Source organism: Polyodon spathula, chromosome 9, assembly GCF_017654505.1.
Source record: "Polyodon spathula isolate WHYD16114869_AA chromosome 9, ASM1765450v1, whole genome shotgun sequence".
Taxonomy (NCBI): Eukaryota; Metazoa; Chordata; class Actinopteri; order Acipenseriformes; family Polyodontidae; genus Polyodon; species Polyodon spathula.
Genome location: NC_054542.1, coordinates 42,924,383 through 42,937,763, shown reverse-complemented (window position 1 = coordinate 42,937,763; position 13,381 = coordinate 42,924,383). Strand labels below are relative to the sequence as shown.

The 13,381-nt window shown below is 35.3% G+C and overlaps 1 protein-coding gene across 1 annotated transcript in view; it reads left to right on the top strand.

Moving 5' to 3' along the window:
- Positions 1-13,381, top strand: part of LOC121320911 (glypican-5-like) — a 199,705-nt gene that overhangs the window by 88,426 nt on the left and 97,898 nt on the right. The window contains exon 6 of the mRNA XM_041259690.1: positions 3,383-3,503. Coding sequence (XP_041115624.1) covers positions 3,383-3,503 — 121 coding nt within the window. The remainder of the gene's footprint in view (positions 1-3,382; positions 3,504-13,381) is intronic.

Below are 13,381 nucleotides of genomic sequence, written 5' to 3'. Positions count from 1 at the left end.
CTCATTTGGAGGTACATATAACATTGTTTTTGACATAGCATTCTGCAATCTATCTTAGGTGATACAATAATGGATCAAATGCATGAGGAAATTAATACAGTTGCGTAAATTTGTTTACAAATTCAGTGATGTGCTCATCCAGCATTTAAAAGGATGAACTTTTCACAGTGTGTCTTAAGTTTAGGTATCAATCATGTCTATGAAACAGATTTTAGGACATCTCCAAAGTGACACTGTACAGAATGATCCTACCATGCATTTTAATGCTGCTCTGGGAAAAAAAAAAAAAAAAAAGTGAAAAGCCTGAATAAATAACTTTGTATTCATTTATTTTTTCCCATCCATCTATATTGTTCAGAGCAGTCCTAAAGATAATGAGGGCACGTTCCACATCACAGGTCCACAGCTATATTATGTATTTATTTTAAAACACAATAAATGATATATTGTATAAACATAGACAATTGTATGGAAACAGGTTCTCTCTCTCACTGTCTCCCTCACTCCTTCACCACTTGCTGTAATGGGATCGGCAGTGCTGCATTTCAAATAAACGCAGTCGCCCCTGTCTGCATCTTTATCGAAATCGCTCAATGTTAACATGCAAATGAGGCCACAACCCTAAAGTTATGCCGATCTGGCAATAATGCAGATGTAAAAGGACTGGGCAAAGTGTGTCACCAAAATCTCATTACAGGACAAAAGCAGCTTGCTCCCATTTGCTCCAAAGTTTTTCAAAATTCATCACAATTAGTGGCAAAAACTTATAATGAACTAATCCACTAATTTACCCTAATAAGATTAATTATGGGCTCTACACAGGCAACTCTTTTATTTGATATTGATGTTTTTTTTTCCTTTTATAAAAGAGGCCAATGAGAGCTTAGCCCTTTCTGTTAATGTTCTATCCCTTTGGGCTTTTTAAAGCCGATAGCAGGCAGAGAAAGGTTGCTTCTGTCAGTACATATGCTGATATTGCAGGTTGTATTTGGAATAACACAGCAGATTAAGTCATTTCCTTCAGTTGACCTTTCTGTGCAGTGGCCTTCTTGTTCATGGCTTGCAAGTTTATTTCCTGATTCCAATGCTGTACACATAGCTTAGCTGTCATTTGCTGCTAATTTTCCATTAATTAGCAGTGAACAACACTGCATCAGATCATACAGAATTGATTTAGAGGATGTACCAGAAGGACACACGATTTTAGCTCTTATAGGAGTACCAGAGTGGCATAGTGGATGTGTCAGCATTGTGTCAAATATCTGTAGTAAAATTATCATGTAATCTCTGTCTCTGTTTGGATTACTTTTGTTTTCCAATGAGTTACTGCAATGGAAACAATATGCAATGCCAGACACCTGTCTCTGAGGCATGGTACGCTCAATAGCTGTCTAATGAAATAACATTAATTCAATAGCCTTTGGTCTTTTTAAAACAAAATATTCAGTAGCCCATCAGTATGTGTTGGAGTCTAATTAGGTCTGTCAGTTTTATATTATCAAATGCTTTCTCTTGTTTTCCCTTGGATACATACATTTGTTTGTCTAGCTGCCCTTGGTTAGTGATGTGCTTGTTTATTATAATTAGTATCATGCAGTTTCATTTTGTAGTGCACAATGAGTGATGACAAAACAGCGTGAAGAGAAATAATTACAGAAAACAAAGCACTACTGAGGAGGAAGCAGCTGATGTGTACCTTTTACTACCTCGAGAATAGTACTGAAACAGAAGCAAAATACAGCTTACAAACTGGAAATGCAAACATAACAGCCACATGTATGTGTCTAGCAGAACCCTGCGCTAGGAACATGTTTTTAATCATGTTCCTGTCCTGCCCCTCAAAACCCACTCCCTCTCCCACCTGCAAAAACCTGAAATCCCACAATCCCGCTAACACCATTGTGCAATCAGATAGATTGCCCTATGCACTTGTTTCAGTACATGTAGCTTCACATAGTAGTACTGTTCAGGATTCATTTAAAACAATTCTCCAATGTAATAATATCTATGACTTCGATGCAGGTGGTTTCAGTCGAAACTCCCCTAGATCTTAAATCTTGAAGGTATAGTCATTTCATCCTGTGCTGAGCAAGGAAACTCCTGTAGGTTGAAAATGACGTTAGATCAAAGTCTTGTTTTTATTAATCAGACCCACAGAATTCTGGGTGTACTGTCGATGATACTTTATAAATATTCAATTACAGATATTAGTTGTCTCTACTATATTTTTCAAAGTTCTCTGTATCGCATTTTGGAATATTTATAGTTCAAACAGGATTGACCTTGTGAATCTAATGCCCTGTAACTTTATGGATAATGTACTGTTAGCAGTTTTGTGATTTAGCATTTTTTACTTTCATGAAAACAAATTGTTCTGCAGAAAACAGGCTTCCTAAGAAACTGACATGATGCATTACACCAGTTTCCCAGAAAGATTAGCACAGATGGCGGGTCTATTATTGGCCCTACATCAAATTCATCATTCTGCGCTCAGACTAAGAAAATTAGCAGTGAGATCCACTGGTGTTTCTCCTTTCCACATCCCTGTAGGCTATTTGACGTGTCTTTGCGTGATTTTTACCCGGACAGTGCAAGCACAAAAAAGAGACAGATGACTTCATTACAAGGTAGTACTAACAATGTGCACGTTAAATCAACTTTATAACAGTTTTGCTTTCATGAAAAATGTTCTAATCAACTTATCTTGTCTTTTATTTGCAAATCTATTAAACATGCATTAATAGTTTCTGTCAATAAAGTGCAGTTGATATTTCTGTTGCTTCAAAGGTTTTACTTTGTTCTATACATTTACTGTGTGTGCCATGGTTTTACAACATGGATTGTGGAAGTTCCATGACACTATAATATACAATACAGTATTTAAAACATGGTGCTGTACAGCCATCTTTTTCAATGTCTTGGGGCTTTTGTTGTAAAAACTGTCATTCCTAAACAATTTCATTATACAATGTGAGCCATTTTATATGGATGTTAAAACGACCGTGGCCCTATGGTTTCCAAGACTACCTATTATCATTTTTATAACTACATCTTCAGTAGATGACTTTTTTTTTCTGCCAAGGGGATTTGCTAGCACAAGTATACCATTTTTATTTGTTGCAGTAATCGTTTTAGGGGTGCCTCCGAGAGGCCACAGTTGAATATCATCAAACGTGGAACTCCAGTTTGTTCCAGTAAAGATTCTGAATTTAAACATGCTTCTCTGCAAACACCTGAGTTAAATTGAAATTACTGTGATTGAAATAGGGTGGTACAATTAATATTAAAATGGAAGCTCATTTGTATTGGAGGTATAACCATGTCCAGTAGTGTTTATTTTGTAGGCCATCATTTACTGGAATACATCTATTTTATTTTTCAGTTATACTCTTCGAGTGGTTGGAAATGGAATTAACGCTCAATCTGGAAACCCAGAGGTAAAAGTGAAAGGAACAGACCCAGTGATAAATCAGATCATTGATAAATTGAAGCACGTCAATCAGGTAAGAAACAGTTCCATTTTGATGATTTTATGTACATAATAATAATTTTTATATAGCGCCTTTCATTGTGGACCACCATCACAAAGCGCTTTTACAAGATATGAGGCTAGAGTGTGGAAACTATGCATCAGTTCCAGAGTCACTTACAACAACGTCTCACCGAAAGACGGAGCACAAGGAGGCTAGTGACTTGCTCAGGGTCACACAGTGGGTCTGTGGCTGAGTTGAGTTGCCTCCTATAACTAAGGTACGTTATGGAAAATGTGGTTATAAATTAGGAGGCAATACAGGAGTTAAATGATGCAGATGATGCTGTAAAGTTTGATATTTTAGAAGGGAAAAATCAATGTTAACTTCTTTAATAATGCATTGTGCCTTGTTTGTTTGTTTTTCACTGAAAACCAGTTTATGGTCTTTTTTTGAAGCAGAATCAATAGTTATTTAATTTCATTAGTAGAAATCAATGCACTTTAAAGGTTTTGTCTCTCTTGCAAGCAGCATTCTGACTTAAATGTCACTTTGTCACTGTGAGCAGTCTGCTTTTTTCGATCTGGATCCATGTTCTAGTTTAGTCTTGGATACAGAGACATAGCGAGTAGTAAGCAGTCCCTGTCTGATAAAGAATGACACAAATACACACAAGAAAAAAAAAAAACATAGCACAATTGTAAACCATTCAGACAGGGACAATAGGTTATAGACATAAACAGTTTGTTCCTGTCTGGTTTCTGATTTATTTGAGAAAAAACTTTATCCTCTAAACCTTTGTCTGAGTGAGTCTATAGAAGATCCCTTATTCCTAAATTGATATTATTGATTGTGGAATAAAAGCATGACTGTGACCATAACTGGTAAATTACTTTAAACTTTGTTATTCAGTAAACACTAAAGATATATTAGTATTTACTCAGTTTTCAGTTTCCCCAGCACATTATTGACACTTTTTGTGTACAGTAGGAACAGCATGTTCTGACCACAGTGACGACAAATCTTCTGACAGAATTTGCACTGGAGGTTGGTGCGATCTGAAATTTGTTTAAACGGGCATTGTGTGTTTAGAAAGCTTGAGCAGTGTTGCGCAAACATTTTACTTAGAGTACATTATGTTGCGCTTCCCCTGCTGACACTATATTTGAACAGGTGTTTGTTTTCCGGATTTCATGTAAATCACTTACTTCTTTCCTAGATTTAACCACAAAAAGTCCAGATTTAGCTAAATGCATAAATGTCAACAAACACATTGCTACACGTTTTCAAAATTGTGCTTTCAGATATAATGTATAAATGTTGAAAATTGTAAATTTGCTAGCAGCCTTTTACACAAGCCCCCCCCCCAGACACACACACACACATCTTTTACACAAGCACTCCCCACCCCCCATCACAATAATCCCCAAAACAACTGGTAAGTAAATGGTAAGTCGTTTGTTAACTCAATCAAGATATGAGGGTTAAAAGAAACAGCTTCCTTTGGTAATTAGTGTTTGATTAAGAAAGTGAATCGGCTCAAAATATGTTTAAAGGGACATCACGTGATCAAAATTAAAACCTGAAAACCAGAAGCCCTAATTAGAATAATACTTCTTGCTGATTTGCATATCTGCTCAACGTGGTCTCCACTTCACAGTGTACATTAATTGCTACCTGTCACAGACATCCCATATAATTTGATAATACAAAGTAAGTCTTGCTCAACAAGACTCAGTGACATTAGGACTTCAAAACTATCAAACTCCTTGTTAAATAGACATTAAACCACTGTCTGGTCACTTTCTGGATATAAATCAGGGCCAGAAATGCATTTTAACGACACTGGTTCAAGCCGAGTAAGATCCATGTACCAGTATTCGTACACCCCTGATTTCTATGCACTGCATTAACAAATTGTGCTAACATAATAAAGAGCAGCTTTTTGTTCATCAAGATCTAGCAAAGGCAATCGCTAGGGCTGCATTTTTTTAAAGGGAATGTCTGGTGCTCCTGATTTGATTGCAGCTTCTGACTTGCATTTTTCTTTATTGGTGAGCTCTATTGGAATTCTGCCAGCTGAGCAGTCCCACAAATGTGAAGCACTTTGCTGTTACGTTAGCGGTTTACCTCTTCGTTAACTATTACATTGCCAAGGTCGCTGATCTGCACCTGCTGACTGTGCCACTGGTGTAAATTTGCGATGGGCGCCTATATCTTTAATTATCAGTTGCTGTTTCTAAAACAACCACAAATCTGATCAAATTGATGTCACCATGATGAGCAGCACAATATTTACTTTTCGTAGGTACATTATTTAATTTACCATATGCTGCCATTCAAGTATTTTCAGCAAATTGCTGTAAAGATGCTGCTAGCAGCCTAACAGTGAAGGAGGCGGTGTCTGTGTTTAGCAGGGATTGTAACAACCATTTATGTAATAACTAACCGATAAAGTAATAATACTCTATAATCTAATAATTATTTGCCTATAATGTAATAATCACCGGATAACATAATAACTTAACTAATAATGTAATAACATTTTCTGCCCTATAATGTAATCGTGGTTACTGGGAGCCAGGTGGTGGTTTATTGTTGCTGATATGCATTTAATTAAGTTTAGGTCTCTATTGAATAAACATAACAATTATCAGTGTAGGTAAATAAGCTGTGTTCAGTGCTTGAGACAGCTTGTAAATTAATAGGATTTGATTTATACTGAATACTAAATTAATTAGTCAAAAAGTTCAGCTGCTATGTGAAATGTATTATTACTATTGTTTTTAATTTATATTATTATTATTATTATTATTATTATTATTATTATTATTATTATTATAATGTATGCTGTCAAACTCAAACAACAGCTTTGTTGGATTACTGTTTTCTGTATTCAAACAAGCATGCTGCCATTGAACAGTAAAAACAGTGTAGAAAAAGTTTTGCTGATGATGCTGAAAAATATTGCATTTTCACTGAAGAAAACAAGATCACTCTGTCGTTAGTGGCTGTCAGTGCGGTCTACTTATAAATGTCTTGAAGTTCTTCCTTTCTGTTTTAATTAGGTTTTTTTTTTCGATTATTAGTAATAGAAGTGTCCAATAAACAATATGCTACTCTGCCAGCTGTTGGTCTTTTACTTGCTGACACCATATATCATTTGACTCCTTCATCTTTACCATTTGATTTCCATCTCAACGATAGCTGCGTTACTTACTAATCATTTTTTACACTTGCCATTTTTTTTTTCTGTTTCACATTTTTTGTTAAATGTGAGGAAATGAGTTAGTTTAATTTATAGTTTTTGATTGTTTGTTTCATGTCTGTCTACATTGTTTGTATCTGTAGATTCCCCCCATCAGGCAATACAACACACAATTTTACAAACCCACCCGGTTCATAGGCTGCAGAGTAAGGAACATGTTTATTTTTGTTTTCATCACTGAGCTATATGAAGTGTTAAGTGCTTGGGGGCTAGATTGGAAGTATGGCAGGTCTAAAATGAAAATGTGACATATCATTGGTTACCATGCCAGATAAGAAAGGTCATTTTAGTAAGTCTCCATCAGTTAATACTGCGTTGGTGAATTTTGTGAATATCAAAGCTTAAAAAAAAAGTCCTTAACAAGTCTGTTTCTACTTTCACAGTGGAACAATGAAACACACATGGAAATCCATATTCTAACAATAATCCCATAGCAACACCTGATGTTTAATTATTTATGTTCTGAGCACAAGCTAACTGAATCATAAAATCTGTTTTTTTTTTTTTTTTTTTTTTTTTTACAGATGATTTGTAATTGACAACAGTATAATTTCCACCTGCTGCTTTTTTGCAATTTTAATGTGTTTTTTATTAAATGCATTTAAACGGGATCAGGAGATCCCACTGGGAACTTTGTTATTTTGGCATTTTGGTGGACAATTATTTTACTAACCGATTCTATTATTTTTTTTTCTTATTGATTAGAATACTGAAGAAAACAAAATAACTGTTATGTTGCTGTTTAGAGGGTAATCCATTTTGGCAGAATAAACAGTTTCAGTTTCAGAAGGATATATCACCACCCTCTCGTGCATTTCACCTCACTACTGTTTCACAGGATACATTACCACCCTATCATGCATTTCACCTCATTACTGTTCCAGCAGGATACATTACCACCCTCTCATGCATTTCACCTCTGAAGACCCAGGTTTTAATATGGCTTTTAAGTCATAAGTGAAATTACAGTAGTTTGAAGGTTTTACCGTAGCCTCCATTGAACACAACTTTGCAAAATTGGCAGTGTTTGAGTTCCCTGGGACTGAATTGCAGAGGGTTTTCATGTCAGGATTGAGGTACTGTTTGCTTGGAGTTGCTTGGGAAAGCTCTCAAAAACATTTTTGATCCAGTTGCTCACTGTTATGGTCTGTGCAGATTGTAAAACTGGCAAAACAGAACACTGTCAATTTTTTATTTATTTTTTATTTTTATGGCAACTGACTGGGAAAACAAAGGTTCATTCCCCCATAGCTTCCCTTAATGAACTATGTTCTTGTTTGAAATGATGTACATCATCACTTTCACATAGAATGGCAAAACTCTCTGCCTTACCTTAACCGAGTATGCTGTTCTGTATTAGTGTACACTTTTAAGACAGTATAGTCTCCTAACATAACCTTAATCTCTGGCTTTTACACAGCAATTCTTTTCTTATCCTTTATGCCAGGATGCAGGGACCTCTCCGCCAGCTGTCACAGCTCTCCCAAAATAAATGCCATTTAACAGATTGAATTTATTGGTTAGAATCCTACATTATAATCTTTTTGTGTTGCTTTCTGATTTCGGGTCACTTACACAAATTACTTTAGTGCGTGCAAACGTTTTCAATTTGCAGGACCTAACATTCACTGGCGTATGAGGAGGCAAAGTGTGACGGAGCAAATTACATTTTTTTTTGGCAATATCTACCCTGCAATTCTTCTTACTCTTCTTCTTAGATTCCTGTCCGTCAGTGCCATGCTGAGGTCAGAGTTCACCAAATGACTTTTTTCTTCAGAAGTTTCAGTCACAGGCAATGTTATCCTTCAAAGGACAATAAGATTTGCCAATTACAGCAGGGGTTTTAGATGTCAGGAACTGGATTCAGTTGAAAACCTAAGTTATTAAATAAACATATAATTTCAGTGATACAGAGATCTTCTGCCCGGGGCATGTCTGAGTTGTTGTCAGGGAGTTGTAATAGTTTTCTTATGCCCAATTTGCTACTTCACCGAACGGCACTGATCGCTTGCAGTCAGCTTCTAACAGAGCAACAGTTTAGTACCTTTGAGTTATGTCAATTGTATATCAACAACTTAATTAATTTATTTTCTCGCGCATATTGAATAAATGGAAACAGGAACACTTCAATCAGCATTGTACCCAAAATATACAAACACAAAATGCCCACTAGAGTGCAGCGTTTACAGATTGATTACTGTCTGTAAATGTAAAATTTTCACTTGTATAACAGTACTGCAGGTGTATTTTACTGTAAATTGGCTTAAATTGTATGTAGATGTTTAATTTCCAGATTAGCATACACATGATGCTGTGTATATTGCTATTCATTGTCAGAAACCAAGACATTAAAAAAAATGGAAATCAATCGGAAACTCAATGTAGAACTTTTTTTTTTTTTAAATGTACTGTCATTTTCTTTTTCTTTTTACCGTTGCTGTAGTACATTATTTGTTGTTTACATGTTGCTAGGGGTTACCAAAGGGAAAAACAGGTATAGTTAAAGAAGTAGTTCCACCACAAACTGTATTCAACACATTATATTGAACTGTTTTTACAAGCTACCTGTATCAGTAGTGTAAAGCACTGTCTCCCTTTTAACTAAAAATAATACTGTTGCTTGCTGAATATACTTGGCATATGTCTGGTACACAAATATGTTGCCTCAAATGTCAGGCGAGAGGTGTAATTCACTATAATATCAGGCATGTATGCATCTGTATCGGACATGCATGACCATGTAAGGGTATTGTCACCATGGACAAAGGCATTTTGGGGTAATTTTATTTTTGGCACTGTAATGATTTGGTTATGACTTGTTTATAATTTTATCACGCTAATGTAGGGCTCTAATGCATTTTATCAGGTTATTGCACCAGTAAAATGAAAATAAGTATCCTGGATTGTTGTCATATGCAAATATATTTTTGTTTTTATATTAATAGCATAACTTTTTAAATCTATGTTTGTAAATTCTGAGCTTTAGGAAAAAAAAAAGTATATACAGGTGTAGGAAGCGAAGTTGAATCTCACCCATGAATACTTTGACGAGTGTCATTGTGACCAGGCCTGCGTCCCTGTCTCTGGTGGTAAACACAGTTTATTGTTGAAAGGAATAGGCCGAAGCTACTCCCACGTTGCTTAGAGTCAGCAGCAGGTGCTGTCTGTGGGAGGCATGGGAATGCTGTATTCCTGTATTCTTATACCGTTTACATCTCATCAGTTCTGGACCTTATTGCCACTAAAAGACAAGCAAGTGTTTTCTTTTTTGTTGTTGTTTTATTTTACATGTACAATAAAAATTTATAATAACAATTATGGCTATAAAAAATATACTGTGTCAAACGCATTTATTTGTAAATAAATGCATTTTTCAGGATCAGGCTTCAACATGGTTAGGGCTGTGAGTTTTGGGAAAAAAACAAAACAAAACATAATGCTAGTAAATACAGGATGCTATACTTAAACCACCCTTGAACTGGCTCAATGCACTTCCGCTAAGTGTTTGCATTCAGGGCAGTGAATTCAAGGCAGGGGATTCACACATCAGATCCACAAGCTCGTCTGTGGCCTGAACTTAATGTGTGGTGTAGTGGAAAAGATTAAGCTGACAAATGGTTTTTGATTCAAAAACACTTTATATGCAAGAAAGGTATACCTCCAATGCAATCATATAAGCACGAGATTTAAACTGACTTTGGACAAGGTCTCAGTACAGCTGCATACGTTTGTATCAGAAAACACGGATATCCATGGAGTCAATTCGAAAGAGATGAAAAGATTGGGTATTTATACCTTTGTAAACAACTGTTGACTCCATTCCCATTTGTTTTACTTCTGTCCAGTGAAAGGGGTTTCCACTCTATCATAGCACCTTCCCTCTGCGGGGGAAAAGGGGGCTGCATACCACGTTGTACCTAGCAGGGCGCATCCGTCTTGTCTTTCAGTTCCCCTCCCCCATCTCACACTATCTCTGCTAATCTCCTGGCTTTTGGTGTTTAGCTCAGACACCCATCTGTGACTTTCAGTCGTGTTAGGCTATGCAAAACTGCACATAGCTGGTTTTGCCAATGGGAAATGAAAGAACTCAGAACTTACACAATACTGTATAGAACCTTAATATAAAAGCATATTAAAGCAACTGAATTAGTAACCACATTAAAACGACTATAAAAACACATTCACACAATTTAAACAATGATTAAAAAGAACTTAACTATAAAAGACACACATACAATGTAAAACTTACAATTAATAACATCATTAATATCTCATGCAGAAAGCCTTCACTACAGTGGCATCGTTCCAAACAACAATCATACAAGGCACATGTTTTTGTCACTTTCTTCAGTGGTGGATATTTGTCCTCCAAGAGGAAATAAATGCCCTTTATCTCACTGCTAGCTGCTGATTAGGAATGGGAATAGCAGTCACTGGTCAGGGGGTTTAGTTCCAGATCATTACTACTCCCAGCAGAGGTCACTGTGTACACTGTGGAAGCAAGGCTTTGTTATGGGAAGAGGACAAAACAGGGATGGACTATATATATATATATATATATATATATATATATATATATATATATATATATATATATATATAAACTGTAGTTTATCTAATTATAGGATTTATGGAGCTTATTTTTAGTGACTGTCCTGTCCCTGAGATCATGGTGAATATATTTTGTTTTGTTTTTTTTTCATTATACAGAGCCTTTTGAAATATAGATTAAATCGTTTGAGTAGAGCGCGTCATTTCTACTGTGTAGTCTTTTACATGCTTAAAATAAAGTCAGAAAAGATACAGTACAGAAGCCAGTTTTTGCTTTATTTCTGTTTTAAACTGCCAATAGCAAGAATAGCAGTGCAGCAGATTGTTGCAAACGGAATGAAGGTATGACAGGTCCTTGGCTCATTGTGAAACATAGGAATGTAATTTTATGGATGCTGTTGAGAGTCTAAGATGTTGTGCTCTGTACTGTAGCTTATAGGTGATGATTGCTGTTTAGTGGGAGTTGGATACTGTGTTCAACAAAATCATTGTTTAACAACAATGTCTAGAATAAAATAAAGCAATGTTACAGCTAAGGTACAACAAATGGTTTCCTAATGGACATGAAAACCACTGAAGTAGACGTTCTGTCAAGTTCTTAACTGTGGTCACATTACCTACCATTATTTCAGAATACAAAATGAACAAACATACAGTACATTTGCAGAGGTATTTCTTTCTGTTCTGAAACATGTGGCATCTGCAAAACTACAAGCAAACAACTCAAAATAGTAATAATAACTGGTTTGTATGTTTAAGTATATCACTTTTCTAATAGCCCTGAAAAAAAGACTGTACTCTGTACACATAGATTCTGGGAAACTTGCTTCTAGGGCACATTCTCATACATTTTTAAAGGAGCTGATGTGTCTACATTTTAAAACAGAATTGATAGACATTGCCATTTCCTAATTGAGATAAAGCATGCATGTTGTGTACTTGCATAGAACCTGAAGCAATACTAATATTAAATATCCATGCTTAACATTTCTCTGGGTATCTTTCTCGAAGTCACTGTTCAGATGATTCGGTTTTTTTTTTCTCCTTCATATTCCCTATATCTTCTATTTTGTTTCAATTTTTTTCTATTTTTGCTTCATTCTCCACTTCTTTGTTTATTAAATTTGCAGAGTGTCTAAGGATTATGGTATTGGATTAAATATGTTATGGTTACCTGGTTAACTGGATACATTATACCTGGGATAACAAATTATATGCTGTTATTTTAATAGTTATAATAATTATATAACTCTGTGTTGCATTGCTTTAAAAACATGTGGCTTTTTTTTTTTTTTTTTTTTAAATCAAGGAATTACATTTTTATATCAATACAACACATAGATATGATATATAATAAGGAAGTTGAGTTTGCAGTATAGCTAAGATGTTTACAAAGTTCCAGTTTGTATTTCCCCCTTTTTGGTTATTGAAGGGGTATTGCAATAAAGGAACCTGTCTCCTAATAAAAGTCTAAAGATTATATCTAGTGTTTTGTCAAGAGAACAATATATATTCCAAATAGTCTTAATGAGTAAATCACTTTTCATTAATTCATGCAAAGTTAGTTTGGAAAAAGGACAGATGGAATTTTTGCCTTGCAATAAAGTATGCAGCTTTCATAGTTCACAGTTTTCACAGTTAATTTACAGAGTTCCATCTCCCCAAGACAGGGTATGCAGAATTCAATGTACAGTTGTTGTTTTTAAATTCTAAGAAAAAAAAAGTATCCTGCCAATCTCTTTAATGTGTAATATAGAAATAACAAGGATCTGAAATTATTAAATGAGGATTATCTAATAAAAAGTGGTCTTGTTTGTTGAATGTGTGGAAGTCAACATTGCAGTAAAACCTTATTATGGCTCAGAAGACTGACTCAAACCTCTCTGTTGCAATACAATGCAATAGCAGTAAGCAGGTGTTCTCTGTTGAGGGCTATATCCTTCTGACATGTTCAAGCTACTGGGAATATGGAAAACTGGGGAAATGCATACAAGAAAGCATTTATTTACAATGGGAATATAGCGTGTCCCATTTGTTTAATAAATCATATATTATTTTAAATATCTAGCATGAGTCTGCTTTTAACGTGCAA